At 42.4% G+C, this 24752-nt stretch overlaps 1 protein-coding gene across 1 annotated transcript in view; it reads left to right on the top strand.

Annotated features, from left to right (window-relative positions):
- Window positions 1-8359: 8359 nt before the first annotated feature.
- igsf3 (immunoglobulin superfamily, member 3) overlaps window positions 8360-24752 on the top strand; it is a 71838-nt gene continuing 55445 nt past the window's right edge. Inside the window, exon 1 of the mRNA XM_080478491.1 lies at window positions 8360-9341. Within this exon, the coding sequence (XP_080334617.1) occupies window positions 9302-9341 (40 nt within the window). The 5' untranslated portion in view covers window positions 8360-9301. The remainder of the gene's footprint in view (window positions 9342-24752) is intronic.

Here is a 24752-nt window from a genome sequence, read left to right as displayed (position 1 = left end):
TTTATACAGTTACCTTGAGCATCTTGAAAGGTGCTGATATATAAAATGTATTATTATTATTATTGACCTTCACAAAGAAAGCCTCAAGCTTGACTTCAACCCACCACATTCTCTCTATTAGGCGAGCGTGCCAACTACCAGACCACCATGCTGCCTGATAGCGATTGCCTAATAAAGTAATTACATTATATAACCATGTGACATGACGTAAACTTAAAACGAGAAATGGCTCCTTTCAATTTTTTGAATGCAAGTGTCTTGGGTCTAGGGCCCAACGTCCAAGTTAATGTTAATGGTGTAAGGAGGAAACAACTTTATGCTTTTCCAAGAAGCCCCCCATGTAATTTCTGCCATTGACCTGTAAAAAAATAAATAAATAAATAAAAAAAGCCAACAACTTTGCATTACCAGCTCGCAGCTCAACATGAACTATTGAAATTATATAATTCACCTTCTGCCTCCCATTATTGTGTTCATAATTGTAATTCATATGACTGCAAAAGGTCAAACTAATTATTGCTTTCTAGCTTTAATAGGTGCAGTTTGGCTTTAATATCTGACATCTGGTATTAAGTATTTTAGTTTGACTGGCAATGTTCAGCTCAACCAACATCCAAATTCATAGGGTTTGACAACATTTCAGATTATCAGGTTTAAGGACAACTTCGTAGAAGATTTGTCGTGATATAGAATGAACTGATGTCCACATTGTGTGTATACTTCATTTGATGACTTGCCATTGATAATAAATATGGCTTTTTTTCTAAGGTATCGTTCCAATATAGTATAATGCTTTGCATATTTCAATCATAGCAACACATTCTCAGCCTGAACCTTCGTGCTGAGTGGGAGAAGCTTTGCCAACATTGGCCGTGGCTCTCTGTCTTCATGTGTAGGCCATATAACTGACAGATGACCAGCACAGTGCTGGCTAAAAATCAGCTTGATACATCAATAAATGATTAAGCAAGTCAGGAAAAAGATCTGTCTTAAAGGTCATAATAATCCAAATATTTTTTTGCCTTCTTACAAAGATATCAAGACTGATACTGTGATTTTGTCTATATGCTGAATATGAAACTAAAGCCAGCGGGCAGTGGCCCTGCATAGCAGCTCGAAGCAGGGAGAAACAGCTGGGACAGCAAAGTTCACAAATTAGCACATTATATCTTGTTTGTTTATAAGATTAAATCAAGTCCGCTCTAGAGGTGCAAGCAGGATGCTTTTTTTTTTATTATATTTTGGACAAAGCAAGCTTAGCTCTTTTCGCTTAATTTCCATGTTTACTGTAATTTAGGCTAACTGCCTGCTGAGTCTATGATGCATCATCAAAACATAAATCCCCCCCAAACCTCGAGCTACACTTTTAATTAAGAGGGGAAAAAAAAGAACAACACGTGCTTGAGTCCCAGCCATATTTATAGATGTAAAGAAGCGTCTGCCTGTTATAGATTGGTAATTTCACTGGAGATGCAGGACACACAAAAACCCAGTAAATGCTGGGATATGTAAAACCCTTCTCAAGGTATTAACAAGCACATATAAAGAGAAACAAGTCACGTAGGCAAACTATCAGACAGAAATGACATACCTAGTTTTTAAAGTAAGCAATTATGTATGCACTTATTAATTAATTACCACCTAATGTCACTGCTGCGAAACCCAAGTCTTGTCTCATTGTAACCGCCTGCACATGCGAACCGAACACTTGACACGAGGGGATGTAAATAGAGTTGACACATCTACCAATTAGACTTCTGTCAGGGGTTAATGACATCCGTCTAATGGCTACACTTGTTCCATAGAGATAACCACTACATCAAAGGAATGTACCAGACCTTTGCTTTTGTGGAAGAAAGCAGTGGATTTTCAATTAATTAACTCTGTTTCCAGCAATTTTTGCAGTTGTTCAACAGCAACAACAACATTAATCGTTAGGCTTGGAGATTGTAAGGTTTTTTTATTATTATTATTATTATTTATTTAAGATTTTTACTTTGGAGAGAAAAAATTTTTTTATGCAATCCCAAGACACAAGGCCAGATTTGCATATGTCGAAGAAAATTATAATTAGACAAGTTGTTTTTAAATCTAGAGAAGTTTTTACTGGCTTTTCCCTTTATTTCAGAGACATAAATTAAAAAAAAAAAAAAAAAAGTAAGTTGACGTAGCAACCAGTGTTGGCTTCTTTGGGTTTTTTTCTTTTTTTTTTTTTGTAAAGCCAAGATCACAGAGTTAGTTTACTGACCTTCTAGAATCTGGAAGTCCTCCAAGAAAACAAAATGCTGTTAACCACTCCTTTTCAAAATGTGAGGTGTCATAAACATCTGAGAGAGGAAAGAGCTGCAGAAAGAAATTAACCCCCGGCCGACTAAAATTCAACTGCATTCAAGGTAAATCCTCATCCACTGGTTCTCACGGTTCTTTTTATAGTGGTAAGTACAACTTATTTTGGGGGGTAAAATAGCTCCTCAGAAAGAAAAATTACAAACAAACATAAAAACCTATTTAGACATGCAAGTTCAAAAACACTGTGTGTTTTATGATGTGTGAAGAAGCTCATCTGCCTACACTTTGAAACCGCCTGCAGGGAGACGGAAAAAGCAAAGGTTTTGAGGGAGAGGTGTAGACATTACTGCCGTTAAAGTTAAAGTATTCTGCTGACAAACACACTGTAATTATTGTTGAAATGTGTTTTTATCACCCTTTCAAAACGGTTCAACACGCAGCAGAAGGTGAGACGAAGATGTTACTTGATTGTGGTGTGTTGTCTGTAGTGGACTGGCAGACGTGCGCCTGAACATCCAGCTTGAATGTTCTGATTGCTTGTTTGACACAGTAATGTCAATTATTATCAGTTCCATAATGTGAAACATGCATTATAAAAGTAAATGATGTACGCACGCAAATACAAGTCTATATTAAGACCCTCAGCATGCTACATAATGCCATCTATAAATTAGATGTAATGACATTTTACATGCATTGCTCCGATATTGTTACCAGCCTGGATAAAGAAGTGACTCAGTAATCTGTTGGTGTATTAACTGTGCCTCCAAAAAACCTTTTGTAGCCCACAGATTTTCTCTTCCAGCTATGAGTCATGTCATTTTCACATGGGTGTGCAGTTTAAATGTGTTACCTTATTTTTACTCATGAGCACAAAAAAAAATAAAAAATAAAAACCTCCAGAAAGTGTGACCATGAAAAGCAAATAATGCGTTGCAGCACAAAGTTGATAGATAGCATCTGCTTTTGTTGCTGTTGCCCAAGAGCAAAGGACAAGCCTGTACCTGCGAGCGATGGCGATGAAATGTGCGTGTTGTGTATTGAAGTTGGTGTTTTGAGGCGTAAAGTTGAACGATCTTACCAGCGTGTCTAAGCTCACCTCGGTGCCCTTGCCATCCACTGTGTGTGTGTGTGTGTGTGTGTGTGTGTGTGTGTGTGTGTGTGTGTGTGTGTGTGTGTGTGTGTGTGTGTGTGTGTGTGTGTGTGTGTGTGTGTGTGTGTGGCCACTATGCTACAGATGAATAATGTATGACACTCAGCTGTGTTTGCATGTCGGGCGACACCCACATAATCAAGAAGAGGGAGGAAAGACAAAGACAGACAAGCAGGCAGAGACGAGAGGAGCGATGAATGCAAGAGAAATTCATGAACCCCACTAAAATTATTTTCAATCAAGATCCCGGAAAATTAGTTCTGCTGCGCCCTGCGAAGAACAAGTGTACACAGCTGTCCTTCGCCATGACACAGGGGGATTTTTATCCAGACTGCTTCCAGAAACTGCTATAATTGTATCTGACTTGTTCTGCTGCTGACAATGTGTGTATGTGAACACCTGGTGTAACATGCTGTAATAATAATACCTACAGTAGGCCGAGCCAGGACGGGTGAAGGGATCCATTGTTCCTCTGATGTTCAAGTATATGTTCCTTTCATTCAAAAGCCTTTAATTGCCATCTTCATTCAGTATAATCATTTACAATGGAGATGAGGACATTAGTTTGCACCAACCTGTCAGTTAATTATTATCAAAATTACATGTGGTGTTTGGTCCTTGTTACGGCGTCTGCCCTGCTGTGGATTTTAATCAAAGGGGATCTAAATAAATATTGTTGCAACCACCTGTAAAGATACAAAAAAAAAAAAAGTATGTTAGCAAAGCTTAGCAATTACAACAAAACCACTCAAGTATCTAAAAGCCTGTGTACATGCAAGTCGGCACATAAAAAACCCACCACACGCTGAGACGTACAGTTCACTCGCTGTAAATCAAGCGGTCATGGCAATTAATGTTTTTAAGAGAAAGAAACAGGCGGACAAAGTGCCATGAGCAGCTTGTAGCACAGAAGAAAGAAAAATGCAGAAGAAGGATGGAAAAGCAGACACAGACAGACGGAAAGCCAAAGAATAGTAGCTTGACAGTCATTTCATATTAATACTGTGCATTAGGAGCTTCTATTATGAATAATTAATCCGCTGAAACATGTAGTGATTTGTGCTCCTGGCAGGGTAATGCAATGTAAAATACAGCCTCTTGAACGAGTCACTGGATGTGTACAGATTCAATTTGTTCTGTAACTTTGGAGAATTAAGTCTGATTTTTATATTTGACAGAGAGAAAAAAAAAATCTTGATCTTGACACAAGTTATAACATGAAAGCAAAATTACACCGTGCCTGCCGTGCTTGATGACAGGGTGATCTGAAAAAAAAAAGCAGCTTGTAATCTTCCCGCCTGATCTGAAGTATGGTGTGAAGGACTGGATAGTATTAGTTTGACTGTGTACTTATTTAGCTCGTAATACACTGGAGCAAAATGGACTCTATCAGGCTGGACCAAGCTGGAAGTGATCTTTCACTCGTCAATTTATTCTGCAGCATGAACTTTTAACCATATTTTATACAAGGTTGCCAAATAATAAAACACAACTTTCATATGCAACTGAAATGTTTCTCTTCCTTCCATTCAAACATGGATTATTTTCCCCATTCCCCCTTTTTGAGTTGCTCTTTGTTTCTGACATATTCCTTTTAGGGGAGTCTCTCAGAACAAATACGGAGAAGAGCAGCTTCAAAAGTTTTGGTACATGCTTTTTTGACTCCACCAGCACAAAGAGCTTTTGTTTACTTATTTATGCTTTTCTCATTTGTTTCAAAGATCATTTATGTAACAGGACTCGGTGTACCCCAGATTACAGTCCGATTCATCAGCAAAGTGGGCGCACGCCAGCCGACTGTGTGTTTGTGTGCAGCCCATGGTTTATGTTTATTGTCTCAATGAGGGGCTTGCCTCGGTAATTCAAAGTGACACTTGCGTCTGTAGGTACGCGTTTCCATTAAACGTACGCATCGGAGTGTGTACGTGCGTGCGTTTGTGCGCAATTTGCCTCCGCGCTGCCTTCTGTGTAATACTAACACATTTATGTGAAACTGGAGAAAAAATTCGCAGAGAAAACCCGATAAATCATTCATGTGCTTTTGGGACGCACTATGGAAATGTGCGTATGATGAAATGAGTGGACAAAACCCTCTTTCTTTCTCCACAGTGTGTCTCTCTCGGATAGCCAATGTAACCTTCCTTGTAAAAAAAAAAAAACAAAAAAAAAAACTCTCACGTGCTAAAGGGAGCTGAAAGCTTAAGTTTTTAACTTTGAATGGTTCTAATGGGTGGGCCGGAGTGAGACTTAAAAAGTGCTCTGCCACTTAAACGGCGGTCACAGGAGAGCTCTGGCTATCAAGTCTCCATCACGGTGATGGACCTTGTCATGAAGTTCACATAATGCTGGCTGCTTGTTTCCATGGAGACCTATTGTGATCCCTCGCATCCACTGAGCTCGACATTCCTCCAAAGCTGCTTCATTTTTTTCTTTCTTTTCCATCAGAGCAAAGATAATTGTGGATAGTTGCCAATACTGGCGTGATGGGTCAAAGGTGATGTTCGGTCTTCAGTGCAAACATGATGCGGTGTTCAAACAATAGTGGAGCTGCCTTTTCGCTGCCCATCTGCACAAACTGTGCCATCGCACAGCCTTGCGATGAGGAGTCTATTGAGAACAGAGCTAATTTTAGGTCCAGTGATATGTAGACCAGGTGTACCGCACATGTCCTACCTCGTCAGTTCGGTTTGGCGGTGTGATTCAGCAGCACTGGACCCAGATGGACCAATGGCACGACGCTTCACAGCAGTGTCTAATCCCTTTCTGACTTACTTTTTCTTTTTTGGCAGCGACGCCGGCTAAAACCGTTTTGCCGTGTATAAACACGCTAAAATCTGCCTCTCTATTTCTGTAAACACCATTACACAACTTGACACAGAAGAAAGACCAAGAAGTCTCTTCTTCTCATCAAATTATGAAGTAACTTGTATTTTGATGTGAGGTTACAGCTTATTTATGTAGAGTCTGTAAATATCCATCCATATGCCTCGCACCCATCTCAGCAGTTGTTCTGGAAGTTTCAACTGAACTCAAATCCATGAGCGCAGCAAAGGGAGAGAAATCACTTTACTTGCTTCCAAAAAAGAAAAAGAAAGAAAAAATTGTATTCATGTTGCACTCAGGCAGTGTCGGAACTTGGAATTCCCAGTTGATAAAGAGAATACCAGATGGATCCATCGCAATTACTTTGTGTATGCACATGCAAAGGCCTGCTCATTTATTTATATATTACACAGGAGGGAGCTTTGAGTTCCACTAAGTTAGAGCTTTTTGGATTTTCCTTTTCAGACAGCAGCTTTCTTTTCACAGCTTCACACCAAACTGTGACTGTCTCATTGTGCTATTTTCTGTTTCCTTGCAGATTCCCATTCGCCCTGCCTATTTTGGTTTCCTAATAATGCGGCACACTTGTGAAAATCAATGAATCCGCGTGTATGTCAAAGCATGCCTGGTTTACCTCCTTACAATGTGAATAAAAGTGGGATAGAATTTGCACCTCCTAACCTCTGGAAGGTGATATGTATGATGTTGAAGAGAAATGCGTTTGTTCTGATATTTCCTACTGTTCCCAGAGTGGCACCTCATTACGCTGATTGCCAGTCGTGTGTATGGCGCGGGGTGACTCGGGAGAAAAACAGCAGAGGAGAGAGCAATGTCAAATTTCTGTCTATAATGCACAGGCTGCAAGGCAAATTATGCACGAGAGTGCGAATTTGCGATGAACACAAGACAAGTAAACACCACAAATGAAAGGGCCTAAATTCCAAAACTAAAGAATAATAAGAGTGCTCTCATCATGCACTCAATAGGCAATTTGAAGTGATTTTGTGGAAATGATCCGTGTCGGCTTCAAAAGGTGGTTAAACTCCACACCGGAAACACAAACGCAGAGAAAATTGTCAGCTTTTAGAGGTCTAATTACCCTGCACTCTGCTTCACCCAGGGGTCGGCAACCTGCAGCTCTGGAGCCACATGTAACTCCTAAGATCCTCGGTCGTCGCTCCTTGAAGCTTTCTCAAATTATATGGAAACATTTATCATATTTATTCAATTTAAGCAGACAATTCCATCTTACTCTCATCTCACGATTCAAACTAACAAATGTGACATTGGAATTAAAAGAATGGTCAACAGCCTGTTTACTACATTTCTCACGTCCCACTACGTCACCTTTCACTTCCCGGTCATCGACTGAAAGTCTCCTAATGCACATCACGGGAGCCTTACCAGAATCCCAGCAAAGAAATGTTGCAAAAAACAAAACAAAGCAAAGAACTCCAGCAAGGTTTCATTAAACTTGAACAGACTAATATCTGTATCTTTGATATGTGGCGGGAATTAAAACTCGACAAAATGGTATGAACAGATCTCGAACGGTTAAAAACAGCTAAAGAGAGGTGAAACAGCTCCAACGGCCAAAATACTGTAGCTAAAACAGAGAAACTATTAGAAATTGCTCAACAACAAAAAAAATGGGGAGTGGAGGGTGACGTCAAAAAGGCTGAATAACAACCAAAATGACTGTAATAGTTAAGGCTGCTAAAAAGTCTTTGAGAAATGCAAAACGGCTAGAAGGCATACCCCGCAATCAAATGTCCAAACTGTAACTATAAGAGCCTGACATGTAGTCTATCTATACATTACAAAAGTATTGGTACAACTTTATACTCAGTGTTATGCTCATTTTAAAGCTCAAACATGTTGTGGAGCTCCAGACAATTCGGATTTGGTGGCAATATTGGTTGATCTTTTTGGTCCAAAAGCTTGCAGACTGGGTTATCCTATTCAATCCCTCAACCGCCTGCCCCAGAATCTTTAATGGTGAAATGCAAATTGCTGTCCTCTCCCACGGCGGCCGGCCCCACACGGCCGGGGCGTGGTTTGGGAGCAGACAAGCACGCCTCAAGTTTTCAAACTGACACAAAGTGCTTTCACAAGCCAGGGGAACAAGGAAATAACCTTGGGAGAGGGATCACGTCTGGGACCGAAACACAGCATTTTTTGCTCGACCGGGGGGATCAGAAGTGAGCCAGCGTCTGTGCGCAGCTCTTTAAATACCGTAGAGTGAGGAGAATTAAATTAGATGGATCAGGTGTATTAGTGGCGCGATTAGGAATCGAGGTGTTTGGAGTGAGAAGTATCTAATTGATCATTGTGATCCATTGTGCCAGAGCACAAAGCCTCGTCTGCTTCATCTGGAGCGCCCGCCCATTGGGCTTTCTGCGGAGCGGTAGTGGGGAGATTGATTATAGTCTCCGGGATTTACCGAGGAGAAAACACCGGAGCCTGCTCGGACTGGGATTTGCTCTCCCGTCTCATCTGTGCAAGAGAGAGAGAGAGAGAGAGAGAGATAAAGAGAGGGGAGAAATTATCAAGGACTTGTTTCAGTCCGACTCCGCATCAGCTGCGTCCGATCGGGCATCCAAAAATACGCGCATTAAGTGACGCCGGACTTTCACTTGTGTTTTCCACCGGAGGAGGCTGAGCGCGTGAATCGCCTCCGCAGTCTCGGATGCGTAGTAACCGGGGGAGTGGGCTGGGTCGCAGAGCCGCCTGCTGGCATAAGCACACGTCGTCTGTGATAAAAAGCAGATAGGTGAGGGAGAAGAATAAGCGGCGCCCCGAGGCTTTCTCTCTTTTTTTTTTTTTGGACGCTGGAGAGGTGAGCCGCTCACAGGGAAACCGGCGCACCGGCTAGGATTTGACTCAACACAAACTCCGGTAGCATTTTGTCTCCGGGGGTTAGTGGATACCCCCCCCTCCCTCCTCCCTAATCCAGGACCAGCCGCCGGCCACCCTGTCGGACCCGTGCACACATCTGACGGGGAGATTGGAAGTGAATCTGCGGAGCGACACACAATGGCAACCGGTGCGCTCCTCCTCGCCTGCGCGCTGCTCGGTAAGTCGCTCGAAATAAGAAACAAGCTCGCATCTCTTGTGTGATTCCTCGATCGACGTGAAGACGCGATCATGTGGAGCAATATCGGCTTTTCCCCCTGTCACGGCACACCTGTGTGCGGCGTGAGAATCTAGATCCGGGAGAGCAACTACCAGTCATCGTGAGTCAGGTGGAAGTCGACTACATCTATAATCACTGCAATAATACCAGCTGTGCGCGCGCGTGTGTAGATGTGTGTGTGTGCGCGCACTGATCTAGGTTAATGTGATATTTGGACTTCAGTCACAGATTAACCCTATGCAGTCTGACCCATTGCCCCCCCCCCCCGTCCCTTTGCGCACGTTTGATTACAACCTGCCTTCTGACACACACATACACACACACACACCACCATCACCCTCTGATAGATATGAAGTCACCATGTGGGTGTAATGACACCTATTCACCGAGTCATAGCCTCATACTTTTGTCAATAATCTGCGTTTTACTGGATTTCACTGACTGGTACAAGTTTGGACACATACACACACTCACACTCAACAATGCTGACACACACATATAGCAGGCTTCATACAGCAGGTCCTGCCTGTGAACTGTCCCAAACAAACACCAGATGGCTTTTCTGTTCCTGGATGGGGTGGCCTGTCAGCACTGCTGGGGGACAGAGGAGGAGGAGGAGGGATGAGGGGGGAGTGGGAGTGGGAGTGGAAGTCAGCCCACTGGAGGCCCCCACTTGGCCTGGAGGATCAGCAGCCTGCGCCTTGCTTCACGTCTCTGAGCACATCACAAGTCACTTTCGCTGGGATGCAAGCTGTAAACAAGTATGCAAACGGGAGATGTGTTGCTTCCCGTGCAGCCATGCAGTCCGAGCACGTTCACAAAACAGGCTGGATGAGGGAGATCTCACATTACATAATGGTGAATCAACGCGGGCTGTGTTGAGGTGGTGAACGTTTCAGGTGTTGGAGAGGACGGAGGATGTGTTTTAATGCGAAGCCTGCTTGTGTGGTCAAAGTTCATTTTCCAGCCCACTTCTGCTGTTTTTGCCAGAATTCTTGAGGATATATTCTCTGAGTTATTGGACTATGCCAAAGACATTTCCGAAAATAAAATGAGCTGAATAACAGGAAAATAATTGTGACAATCTTGTTTAAGGCTGTTTTTATTATGAAATAGTTGCTAATTTGCCAAGTCTAGCTACTTGAATGTGAATATTTCTTTGAGTCCTTGAGTGTCTGTGGGGACTGAACTGTAAGTCACACAGAAGAAGATATTACATGAAGCTGTGGAAACGTGACGAGAGATTTTCCTCTACTTTTTCATCTCTGACAAAGCCATTGCTTCACCGAACGCATAAACTGCTTTCTTTTGTATCAGCAACGTAGGAAATATCAAGACAACAACAAGCAGCCAGACTGAATTTTATTACAATATGCAAAATGATACAAGCCAAAATGATCACGGAAGTACGTTTGGTACTTTTTTTTGGCTATATTAACATTTTAGCGCTTGGTTTGACATCAACCATATTGATAATTTTTCAAAACATTCATTACTTTCAGTGGAGAAATCATCAGTGGTAAATTTAAGATGACATTTCAAAATGATATGTTCCACTACAGTAGTGAGGATTAAAAAAAAAAAAAAAAAAAAAAAAAGTATTAATGAAGCATCACAGGATTAGTGCATTTATTGACATATTGTTTGCTTATCCATCTCCAGGCATGTACAAGCATCTGTGTTTTTGTTGTCTGTGTGTGTCTGTATGTATGATCAGCTGTGTGATTTATTCGCCATGTGTCAGCCAAATGCACAAGTTTGCACTTGAATTTGTTGGTGGGAGAAGAAAAAGAAAAAGAAAGGTGGGTGACAGCTGTGTTAGATGAAGACTGTATCAGTCATTCTGAAACCCAGAGGTGCCACTTACACAATATTTTTGCAGACAAATCTGATATCGGGGGTTATTTATGCTGCTGAGTTTGCACCCAGGTGCAAGCGAGGTGCGCGTGCACGTGTTTTTATTTGTGGCAGCCGGGGTATATGATATAAAGCGTATAAAAAGATGTGCCTGAAGGAATGACTGTTTATTAGCTTTACAAGCAGGATGCCTTCCTTCTCCCCCACAGAGAGTGAGAAAGATGTCATGCTTCTGGTGTGGCGTAACAGCGTGTGCTTCCATTGGGGTGTGCTTCCGTTTTGTGCGAGAGTATGTTTTAAACAGGGAGCCAACATCAAGCATCCCAGACGTCTCAGTTTATATAACTAAATTGAAAGTGTAATATGTGTGGGGCTGGCTAGTTTAAGTGTGAAATGCCTCACTGGTTTCCACTTACTGGGCTGACAGGAGAGCGGCCAGCGGTCACCTGGGTTCTGATGAGCTGCCACCACTGCAGCTTATCAACTGGTCTGAGAGCAGAGTAAGAATATCCTAGCTCATATTTGATGTTTTTGTATATATTTATGTATCTTGACTCGCTCTGCCAGCTGGTAAACCAGTCTGAACATGTTATGAATAAATTTGCACGGGCCTCTGTGAGACTTTTGCTCATGGTAATAATGAGGGAGAGATTCATATATTTTATTCTTTATTTTTTTTTTTCATGGTGGAGGTCAACACTTTGGCCACTTTGGCAGGACATAACTCGCCACAGTCTGGACATAAATGTCGAGGTTAATGGTTTCGCCTCGCAGCAATTAGTGGTTGCAGTCCTGGTTGGATAGCACACTTTCTGTTCAGAGTTTGCATGTTCTCCCTGCACTTTCTAGAAGCGTGCATGAGTCTGAATTGCTCGTGGTTATGAATGTGGGCGTGATCGTCTGCATTTGACCTGCAATGAAACGATGGGCTATCCGGAGTGTATCCTGACTTTACCCATAATCCAGCCCCGGACCAGGAGTTGGAGAAAGCGGTATAGAAGGTGGATGGATTGAGTATAACTTGCATATGTATATTGCATAACACTGAATAACACCAACAAGATATTTTTATCATCTAATTATCAATAATTGCAAAACATACCCAGTGCGCACACACATCTTTGCTCATTTACTCTAAATGGAGAGAAATTCATAATATTTAACTATTAATTAATCTTCCAATCCTCCACATCAGTGATGCCTATACAACCTAATTTGATCCCAAGCTGGTCGGACCAGTAATTAAACTTTAAATAATGCAAACTCTAGATCTCCTCAGTATGAATACATTCTGAGAAGGTATCAATGCATTGGATTATCTTTTCACAAAACCATTAAAAACCTGACCGATGTTTGAGATATATTTTTCCAATGGCTTCGTTTGCAAAAGCACAGCGAAATGTCTTCCATTTGATGTTCATCATTATTTCTTTGAATTATGTTGTGGAAAAAAATAAACCCCCAGTGACTTAACTTTGTGCCTTATTTGACAAATCTGCTGAACGATCCAAAATCCTCTCTGCTGCAGTGTCTCTCCTCAGAGTAATTCTGGAGAAAGCCTGTCACTTCTTAAGAGTCACAATTTCTGCAGTCTTTAGCATGCTTGTTTTTGATGAATTCACCCTCATGGTATGGTTAATGTTAATGCTGCTTGGCTTGGAATATGGTCGCTATCATCACCGCTGCTTTTATTGAGCTCTCTCACATGGGAAACGTTGCGTTCTGCTGCTGGTGTCAGTGGGATGTTATGTCTGCTACTCTCACTGAGAAAAAAAAAAAAAAAAAGTGCTTGCCAGTTAACACATTGGGAACAGGAAGAACTGAAGTGACTCGATATAGCAGGGACTTGTTGGCCGTGAATTTCATATTCATGTAATAAGCAGTTTTTGTGTCGGTGCAATTTTGTGTTTCATGTTGAAAAACAATTCCACATAATAAAGTTTTTTCATCGTGTGTCCCCCCCCCCCCCAATTCAGCGGTTGCAGTTTAACTGGAGCACAAAATTACAGTTGAAATGACATTTTTCATGCCGGTGTTCATTTTCCTTTTTTCTTACATTGTTATTGTGCAGTAGGTTTGCATAAATAAAAACTCCTTCGCCACACATACAATAGAGGTTTTGTCAAACATTTGTATTTTAAATCACAAGTCAACTCAGAACTGTAAGGAACATTTCCTAAAATCAGTGATGTGTGGACTCTTTTAATTCAAGGGAGCAAAATTAGCTGTAATGAGCCCTGTGTGCGGCCAAAGTTTCCCCTTGTAGTAATTTTCCTCTTTTACTCAGATATTTGATGCTATTTTTGATCACTTGTCGTGAGTCAGAGGAAACACTGAAACAATAGCCTGGTTATCCCGGCTCATTATAGTGGTATTGATTTGAAAAGAGAAAAGTTTTAAGTAGCTGCAGTCTCACTATCAAACTTTATGCTTATCAGCGGACAGAGTATGAAGCTGGTCTTTCATAATTGGGCCAATCAGAGAACATGAAGGTACTTAAAAGCTTGTGGTTTTTTTTTTTTCTTTTTTTAAGGCATAACGAATGTGGAGATTTTTGTTCTCCCGTCTTTACAGTGTCACTTCCAGCCACTCGAGTAGAGATTTGATTGTCCATGTGATGCAGTGACAAATGTCAGAAATGCTTGAAGTGGTTTTAGTTTGAACAATCTCATTTCAGACAAACTGATTAAGATGCGCGAATTTCATAATGTCAAGCTCGTTTTGTAATGAACACAGACAGAAAATTGGAAATCTGGCGTGCGACTTTGACTCATGTAGGCAGCTGCATAGAATTGGAGGGATTTACAGTAGAAGGCACGGCTTTAACGTTAGCAGCAGCAGCCCACTCAGTCTGACAGACCACCTCGTGTGACCCTGCAATTATCATTTGTCTCAAGTGACATCAATCAATGTATGAAAAGATATAAAACTCAGGAAAGTAATTTCATCATGAACAAATAAAGCTACTGAGCTTGTTTATTGCTTTTACAACACATTTTCACATTCTCTAATAATCTGTTGTCCAGTGTGACCCAAAGCAGAAGTTGGGCTTCTGTGCCAAATCCAAAGTTTCCAATCTATTCCTTTATGAGTTTCATGTTTGTGCTTCATGTCGTCTTTTCTGTTTTTGGTGCATTTCTACGGCTGCGTTACAGCACCGCCACACAATTGTTGTAACATATACCGACTTTCCAACACTTTGTGGTGGACAGACATATTCCTTGATGCCATTGACGTTGAAAAATGTTGTAAACGAAAACGTTTTCATCTCCGTGTGGATGGGAGCTTATAAGCTTATAATGTCCGTTTGAGGATGTTTGTTTGCGTTATTCACCGTAGAAAGTGGATCATAGAACAATGTTAATGAGGGGGCGTGTCCGACCTGATGCTGATATTGTTGTGATGTGCCCACCACCAATTTTAACTATTGTTTACCACATTTAGAAAAACTAATAAACAATGAAATTAAGATGCTGTTTCACAAAGGGTTAAGGAAATAGAAATCAGAAAAAAATAATTTAAAGGCTTTTTTTTTTCTTCTTTTTTTTTCTTTTAAATACACATGACTCATAATTGTCACAGTGAACGTGTTCGGAGGTGATTCAGGCATTTCAAACTTTGTCGGGATTCAAAGTTTGCGAGGTCACTCCCTGATGCCCACCCTGCCTCTCCTCTTTCCCAAACAAGACAGCTGAGTCCCCACCCAGAAATGACACAGATTTGAGCTTGTGTGTGGTCAAGCCACTACGTGGCCCTTCCTCAGCACCTTGAGTCAGCTGCTCCCGCACTGGGAATGTTTCTCGCGTGTGTTTAAGCCTCAGCTGACACAGGAGAGAGTGCCGTCTAGACAGCGAGACGGCGTGCAATAACTCACTGTCTGACTGTTTGTATAGCTGCATCTATGTATATGGCATGGACATGTTGGGGTCTATGGATGTGCATGTTTTGAGATTTGTTCGTCATTATTTTTGCCTGTTGTTGTCATCAGAATCAGAGGGCCTGCCTCTCTCCGTCGGGGCGAAATACAGGCTGATGCAGCTGTCTCACTGCCGCACGGTTTGCTCCCCTTGTTATTTTCGGTGCCCGCTATACTCTTGTCGTTGCACGCTTGCTTGTTTGCATCATAAGCACCAGACCCATGTCTTTGTGTATACCCATGACAAGAAGCCTTTTGTGCTATTGTTTTTTCATACCATAACATCGTTGACTCAACTGACAAAAAAACAAAAAGCAAACAAACAATGGAAGCGAAGAAATGAGACTGTCAGCTTGGCTATCATCCACCAACTGTGTGGTAAGTTTCCAGAAAATATTCATTAAAGTTGGGGGTGCACAAGGAAAACACAAGCCACTCGTGGGTCAGCGTCACGACTGAGGTGTCCCATTAGTCACAGATCAACGGGACAAGACGAAGCGTGTGTGTGTGTGTGTGTGGATTTCGCCAGTGTGGGCATGTTTTTGTGCTCGTGGAATTTCTTACATCAGGTGTACCCCGAGGGAAGCCAAACACTGGTTACTGTCTACTACCCACAGGCCAAGTAATTTCCCTGTAATACAGACTTCACAGTCTGCTACTGAAACTCGCACCCAACTACTACAGCAGTTTCTCTGCAGCCTCACTGGCATCTGTTTTTGGGCTCCTTCCTCTCCGTGTGTGTCCTCTTGAAGGTGGAAAGTTGAAAATAAAACTCTCCATTGGCGCACTCAGAAGATATCAAGGAAAGTTTGAGGATGAATTTAAATGGAAAAGCTAAAGTTAGTTTTGTGTAATCATAGCTCTTCTCGTGTAAAGTGTCTGTTTTTCTTTTTGTTTTTTGTTTTAAATGATGAGCCTCCCCTGTGACCCAGATCTGTGCTGTAGACTCTCCAGTTCAGATGGGGATATGAGTGACTGAAGAGAAACAAAGTTCTTGAGGGAGACTTCCTGCCTGCCACAGTGAATCAGTAAAGTGGCTGGAATGGAGACAGAGCACAGGCAGCATCTGCTTTGTTTCATTTTTTATTTTATTTTTTTTTTACTTCTCTGCAGCACCCGTGGTAAACTGTCAGGAGTCTCCCACACTGCCACTCTTTGCAACAATACCAAAAAGCCACCCCATCTCAGATTGTATCTCTCCTTTTGTCATACCAGCCAAGCAGCCACCCTCCAGACATTCAGTCTGTAAACCTCTTTTAAGTGTTCTTGTGGGCTGATTTGCATGTATCTCTGCCTTGCCTCACTCACACACTCAAAAAGGTACTCCAACAGCCTCCTCCTCCTCCTCCTCCTCCAGAGTGGCCTCTGACATCCCTCCCCCACTCTTTTCCAAACAATACGATGCCCGGCCCACCTCCTCTTCAAAGAGCATTAATTAGAAGCTGCCTTCCAGGGTGATCCAAACCAGATATTCCCATCTACCTCACAGTGTTTGCGGAAATATCTGTCTTTATTGGTCACCTTTTACCAGCACCATCCCATAAAAACACCACCCCCCATTCTCCCTTCCAGGCTTCTTTTTTCTTTTTTGGCCAGGCTATGTTGGGAATCATGATGACGGGCTGGTGAGAGGCTTCCACTTCACTCCTCCACACATGTACACGAGCACCCACGGTGCTATGAGCGGCTGTCCTTCCGCACAGCCACTCTCCCTTTGCTCCCTGCTTGATCCTCCACCCGAGCGGATCCCACGCTGGTGGGACGCACACCAGGCGCTGTAACTATGGCGACCGCTCCCGGCTTGCGCACTGCCGCCTCGCAGTCGGTGACACACGCTCAGCTGGCGTGCACGTCCAAGGATGCATATGTGCACGTGATTGTATGTCTGCGTGTTCGTATTATTTCCGTTGTAAAAAAAAAAAATATGCTTGTCAGATAAAGACCAAGTGCATACTTGCGTTGCCTTTATGTTGTGTTAACATACTTTTTCTTGGCTCGCACATATAACCAAAGAGGTGTATGTTTGTGTGTCTAATTGCTTATGCATAAATGCATAAATTTACAAGAGCATGTCTTTTGACTGCCTGAGAGGCAAAATGACTGACAATGGCATAGAAAAAAATCTGTTTGAAGTAGACTAATTAATAGTTAATTAGTTTCCTCTCCGATCTGCGGCTTAATGCGAAAAAGTGTGAACTGATAGCAAGTTACCAGCCATACAAAAGAAAAAATTAACAACTGTACATAAAGTAGATACAGCTGTCAGGCTTAATTGTACACAAATGAGAGATGGATAATGACCGAAGATGGCTGACTGTGTTTATTGCATCACTTTCTTTTTACAACAATCAACGCAAGCGTTCCACGCATTGCTGTAACAGTTTTTTATGACGGGACATAATGCGATGAGCTTTATGGCTTTTTTCCGTTGTTGTTGTTTCCTTTTTGCCTCCTCGGTGATGTGGGGAGTAAATTGAAGACCACCGTGCTTTGTCATTCAGACAGGGTGGGGGATGTGTGTGTGTGGGGGGGGGGTGGGGGTGGGGGTGGGGGGGGGGGGGGGGGGGGGGTAGGATGTTTATGACTGGGGGTTGGGAAGCCGGGTTAGTGGGGTAGCAGGTGTCCACACAGCGTTAATGGATTCAGGAGGGGTGTAGATGGGGGCACTTAATATATTGGAGGTGGGCGTGTGTTTGAGCGTAGACTGTTATGAATTTTAGAAACGGTCCTTCTTTTGTGACTTTTTTTGTGCCATATCTTCTATATTTGTAGGGATGTGAGATTTGATTACTAATGTAAACATGCCCATGTAGCACATATGGTCATACTTGGACTTCTGCTCATCACAGTGGACACTAACCAAAGTCCTCTGCCATGTTGTGGATGTTTACTCGTCTCTCAAGAACCAAGACTGCACAATTCAGGAGTTTAATGTCCAGTTACATGATATCAAGCGGTTCATTTTTCACTTTAGCCTTTTGGACAGAGGCTAGACTTTCAAAAGAGCCATTTTTATAAGTGTGTCATGCTCTTTTTCTTACTGTATGAATTATTTATTCACACTATATGGTTGGTGAGAAAGTACCTCACGCGATCTGTAGGTTTTAATTAGATTTATATGTCAGGATGTTCCTCTGAAAGTGCCATACGTGACTATGTTGCAATGGCCATCTTGCAGCCCAGTACAGACTCTCCTTGTGGACTGTTGTTATGTTGCTGCAAAGCTAAGTAGTCTCATTCATGCAATTATTTTCTTGCAAACTTCCAAGGTAATTGCGTTTACACTGCCTAACCTTCAAGATGAGTGACGAGAGGATAAAGCAACATGTGGCATTTTATAGATTCTTCCTCTTCAAGATGAGCAAGAGCAATACAATTAATGTTGTCGGTGTACAAAAAAAAAAAAGTGATTGAAATTGTCTATTGAGTGTTATTTACAAGGATCATAAGATTGATTGTGTGCAGATTACCCACTTCAAATGATGAAATAACAAAACCTCAAAAACTCCTCTATTGTGGTCCAACAGGAAGGCGAAACAGCTGAGGGTGTGGGAGGGAGGATGAAGAGGCAGCTGTTCTCGGAGAAGGATAGATTATGATTTTGCTCTATGCTCGACTATGCTTGACTCGATCCACTAACACTACCACCATGGAAAGTGGGAAAGAGGAAAAATATGAATCAGCCCACTTAAAAAAAAAAAAAAATCACTTTACTGCTCAGCTTGTGAAGCCCATACACTTAGTTACAATTACAGTGTGGCGACCACTCCACACCTCCAGCATCACATCAACGCAGAAGTATGAATTAACTTTAACCCCCCCCTCCACCCCCACCCCCACCCCCTCTCCATTGTCTCCATCCTGCCTCGCCAGCTGTTTTTGAGCAACAACGCAGGTGGGGTCATGACTGTTATAGCCCAGGGGGCTCATAAATTAGGCGTAGTTAGCATAGTGAGAGCAGAGGACAACATGACCCAGGTGTGATTCAAAACAGGAGCCAGAGTTCAGGGAGAATTTGAGACATGAGCAAATTCACCATCCAGGGAGCAACTACAAACATCACACATGTACGAGGGCTATAAACATGACGTATTGCAACGGAGTCGAGAGCGAGTTTTTTTTTTTTTTTAACTGTTCATTGCAACAGTGAAGGAAGCACATGAGTGAATCTATCTGAAAATGAGTGCTTGCAAAGCAGGGCTGAAAACGGATACCATCTGATTCTCACACTACTACTTTTACCCTGGAAAACCACTATTTTAGATAAAATCACACACGTTTATTTCTGTCAATTCAGAAAAAGCAAAGATGTTTTTCATGGTTGTATTGTAGCCCGTTATTGTGTAAAAGAGTGTTTGGTTTTTGAGCAACATAAATGCTGACTGCTAGCTTTCCATTGACTTGATCAGAGTGATTTCCTTGAGACTTGAAATCGAAAAACATTCATCCCATCATTTCATTTAGACTCACCGTCTTTACCACTTTGTTAAAGATTGCGGCCAGTGATCTTGGCATGGCATCCAGACCTTGAACGGATCGCCAGACTATGTTCATCAGTAACAAATCTATTTTTTGACTGGAACCACTCATTTCCTGTACTCTTGTGATCACTTTGAGGTTGCCAAGCACACACTTCAGAAAGTTATTGCTCACAGCCAAAAAAGAAAAGAAAAAATAGAAAAGAAAAGAAAAAAACATTTTTAGCGGTGCTTTTAGATGGATCTCACTGGCCATATTTCTGTAGCCTTATGTTTATCACATTCACTTCAGAGAACTAAAAAGGGCAAAACAAACCAACTGTTTCCCTAAAATGTCAAACCGCTTCTTTTAAAAACTAGCTCTTGTCTCAAGTTTGAAAGAAATTTACATTGGAACTCTTTGTTCTCCAGTCGGGGATGAATGGGGGCATAAATTTGCAGTACATTCATGCACTATACATGCATGTGTCTGTTTCATTATGTGTGATCTGCTTTTTGCCCGCGGGCTGTGTTTCCTCTCGTCTAAGCTTTTGAGAAGCATAATGTCAGGGAGTCCTCCTCGATGCTGCTGGCTCACAGAAACTCCCTCGGCAGCATTTGTCACTGAATGTTACAGTACTCATCTTGTAATCATCTCATATGTATTCTGTCCTTCTTGCTGTGATTAGTGCTCCGTGGGTGTAATGGGCAGTTGTAACTGTTTGTCAGCTGACGGAGTGACCAGCCGGTCAGTCAAACTGGCCTCGTATGGGATGCACAACATTCGGACTGTGTTTTGAAGTTCATTTCGCCACGTCAGACACGGGGCCAACACCTGGTTCTCACTTGACAAAGCTTCCAGTAACCCAAATAGTCTTCCCAAAAGTCATTTGACACTCTGTTCAGCACGGGAGGCTTAAGTCTCCTTTTTTTGTCTTTTGAAAACATCCCATTTAATGAATTAGGCTGTCGGTATGGAGTTTGTCGAAGATTCAGTAGCTGGGGAGAAAAAAAAAAAAAAAGGGGGTCAGAGGTTGTTAATGACAGCCCTGCTACACTGATTTCTACATTGTGACGCGGGCGATGATTATCACTGCGGGGAGGACAAGGACTGGAAAGGGAGCGAGAGGATGAGGCCTGAATTGCAATGTTTGACGCTGTCTAGAGCCCCTCTTATAGCCAGTACGGTGAGAGAGCTGTGGGAAACAAGTGTGAGGATTCTCATCAGTCCATTACATGGTTTCCATTAGAGTGTCATGATTACTCAGTGCCGTGCACAAAGAGCGAGAAGCCAAACATTCACTTTCTTGCTCAAGGACAATGTGAGAGGTTTTACTCTCTCAAAGCACAACACTTTGCGATAACTCAAGCGTCAGCGCGGCGACAAACTGAGTTGCCATGTCAAAACAGATAAAGCATTGCACAAAGCCAATCCTGGTTTTGCAAGGCCGCAATATGATGGTTTATTTCACTGTCCAATCAAATAAAATGGAAGACGGACTTCGTGTGTCTTGTAACATGGTCAGATGTAAAAAAATTTCCGTCTCAAGAAAATCCCTCCTTTTCTACTTTTTTCATCTTTCTCCCACCAGTTTTCCCTCATCTTGGAATCTCTCTGTCTCGTTCACACTCCTGCTCTCTCTGGTAATGATGTTAACGGGGTCAAATGCTTTCGGGGGCCTAGAGGGGAAAAGACTCAGAGTGATTTTGGAGAATGGCTAACCAGTGCTGAGAAGTGTACTCTGATGTTCTTCATCTCTCTCCTGTGTTTACTTCTCTCTGCAGCACATATGTGCAGCACATAAGTCAGTGGCATGCTTATGTATTCACTTAGCTACATGCATTTTTGCACAGAGCAAAGTGTTCATCACCTTGTGTTCAGCTCCCGGGTGGAAGATGTCATTTTTTCCTCAGCTTCCCGCCTCTTCTTCCCCCCCCCTCCTCATCACCAGCGTGATCTTCTGCTTTCCTGTTCGCCACCTCGTTGTCTTTGAATCGTCACAAAATGCCAGAATCAGGGGTTGAGCCTAAACCTTCATTAATGACGAAGGGCACCCATTTGTTACTTAATTTCATGTCTAGCATATTCATATAGTTTATTTCATTGGCAAGACTCTTTACTGCCCTTTCTCCTCAATTCTACAGGGTAGATTTTGCTTGAAAGCTTTAAGGTTAGGGGTTGCCTTTCAATCATACCATTAAGAGTTGGCAATATCTCAATAATTTGTTTCAATCAAAGCAGTTCTGTCATTTGGTTGTGTGTGTGTGTCTCTGTGTGTGTGTGGGGGTGTGTGTGTGTGTGTGTGTGTGTGTGTGTGTAGGATTACAAACTAAATGTGAAGAGGTGATGGACAGCTTGGATGTCTCGATTGGTACATCTCTGGATTGCTGTGATTGTCCTCTACTTACACCCCACAGTGTATTTTATTATACACCTTTCGAGGTGTGTAATTATAATGTGTCATAGAAGAGTGATGATTTGAGGGTGAGGCATGAATACGAGTGGCCTCACTGCTGTTTCCACTGAGAATAAGACACTGGCCACAAATGATTGGATTAGAGTTTAGCCCCCCTCCCCTCCACTTAGCTTAATCCTCTTTGCAGATTTTGTGTGTGTGTGTGTGTGTGTGTGTGTGTGTGTGTGTGTGTGTGTGTGTGTGTGTGTGTGTGTGTGTGTGTGTGTGTGTGTGTGTGTGTGTGTGTGTGTGTGTGTGTGTGTGTGTGTGTGTGTGTGTGTGTGTGTGTGTGTGTGTGTGTGTGTGTGTGTGTGTGTGTGTGTGTGTGTGTGTGTGTGTGTGTGTGTTGCTTTTTATGCTCCAAACCGATAAATCACAAGGTCAGTTTGTTCCCAATCGTTCACAGCGGTCTGACATGAGACACATGTTTCCTGCATCCAGTGGGAAGTTGTGTGGGAAATAACTGGAAGCTCCGATAAGAGAGGAGATACAGAAGTTAAAAACCACTGAGTGTGTGGGGTCGGTGGGGGTTGGCAAGACATCTGCGGTCTGCAAAGATGGAGATGAGCTTTATTAATAGAAAATCTGAGTCCTTGTTGACTAAATAAGGGCACTTGGAGATGCAGCCATCCCAACTAGAGGTGAAAAATTCTGGTAGTTTTTGGGCACAGGATTAATGTGGAAAGATGGTGAAATAGAGCGATCGGTTGAGGGTCTGCAGGGTTTGGTATGTCATTGTCATCCTTTCTAAACAGCCTGCAGAGCGATGGGCACTTTGAAGTTTCACAGAGCTGCTTAAATCCTGTCTGAAAAGACGCAGAGAACCGCGAGGCTCTGAGAAGAGACAGGAATCTAGAGAAAGAGAAGGAACGACTGGAGGGCAGGACGGAGGGGAGGATTGATGATGGGTGAAACATGGTGGAAGGCAGTGAGAGTAATCAGAAGTAAGGAGGCTTGTTTCAGGCGGATGACAGGAGACAGGCAAGCAGAGGAAAGCTTTTAGTGCACCAACACAGTATGAGTAGTATGAGTTTTTTTTTTTTTTTTAGGGAGGGCTGTATGAGTAATACGTTTCCAGCAGTTCTCGATGAGAAGCTGCAACATGAGACGCGGTGATGCAGCGGTTCAGCTTTGAGCTGATCGGAGTTGGATGTGGGTAGACTGGGCGCCGCCAGATTAGCACACTGACATCACAGCGAGGAAAAATAGAAAAGTCAGGTATTAGTCAGTATTGATGGCCTCTTCTCTCACTTCCTGTATTGTATACCGTGCTCAGGCAGAGGTTGCTCGCTCTTCTCACTATAGATTTTCTGTCTGGTTCGGTTTATATATTTGGGGTGTTCGGTGTTTCTTCACCTTGGATGTTTTTCTTGTGTTCAACAGACTTTTCAAATGTAAGTGCCAACTATGTGGCAAATTATGGCTTTCAGATTATTACGCTACTACGCTTTTTCCTTTCAAGGTGATGCATTAGTAAACCGACTAGCCAAGTGGGTGCACAGACTGGCCATCGATTCAGCAGAATTATATATACACAGAGATGAAAATGTGGATGGCTGCCGATATACTATCATTTGAAACGAGAAAAACAGTGAGAGGAGGCACGAAACTTAAATACAGCCTCAGTTTATTGACGTTAACCAGCCTGCTGTGCTTATCTTTACTTACAGATATCCATCTTCTATGTTTAACTCAAGGTTGTGGGGCGCTCGAGTCAACCAATGGGAGTAGTTAGGGCACACCCAGATCAGGTTGCCAGTCCATCACTGGGCAAACACAAAGGGAAAGAGTCGCACAAACTCGCATCCACACCTGGGGCCAATGTACAGACGCCAGTCAACCTGTAGGTTTTTGACAATACATGCAGGCAACCCAAATAATCAGGAAGTTGTGTGAAGAATAACTCCAACCCAGATAAGATAGGAAATGCGAGAAATATTGTTTTACACTAGAAACACTAATGTAAAGTTGTTTGTGGTTCCGGAGGGATATAACTTAAAGGTTGCTTTGACATGTCAGTGTGCTAAATCTAACTTTTATTAAAAACAATATTATCACAAGAATATCTAATGATGTTCCTAGAGAAGGATGAGGCATCTGGTGTGCAGATAATTACGCCTCGCGACCAAAGGAACAAAGTTGCCCTTTCCTCAAGGACAAGGTTAAGAAATGTAAAGTTTCCTCAGTTATTATGATATAAATGATGTCCTGATTAGTCCTTTGGGGTTCTTCTGAAGAAGAAAAATGATTACTTTAATCAGTTTCCACTTTGAATTCAGTCACAGTGGCATATCAAAGCAAGTTTGCATACTAATTATTACATTTGCAAAGTTGCATATTTGAGTGAGACGAAGTGTAAAGATTTTATTTGTTCGTGATAGGACTGTGTCTCTGAAAGAAGCGGATGGACAAGAAACCTGAGATAAAGGAGGGAGAGCAGACAAATGATTTTGACAGATGTATGCTTATTTGCACATGCGATGCGCAGCTAAATAGCGACGGGCTCTTCCTGCTATTGTTCTGTTCTGCAGCGTCAGTGAGCACAATCTGCCGAAGGGCCTCCGCTTCTCCACAAGATAACCTTTTATCGCAAAACGCACGTACAGGACTCCTGCATGCTCTCGCATGGACACACATACACCGTCTTAAATGGACCAACACTAAT

The sequence above is a fragment of the Lipophrys pholis genome (genome assembly GCF_963383615.2).
Source record: "Lipophrys pholis genome assembly, chromosome: 13".
In the NCBI taxonomy this organism is placed as follows: domain Eukaryota; kingdom Metazoa; phylum Chordata; class Actinopteri; order Blenniiformes; family Blenniidae; genus Lipophrys; species Lipophrys pholis.
The sequence above is the reverse complement of the archived record's forward strand: the minus strand, read 5'-3'. Positions and strand labels throughout refer to the sequence as shown.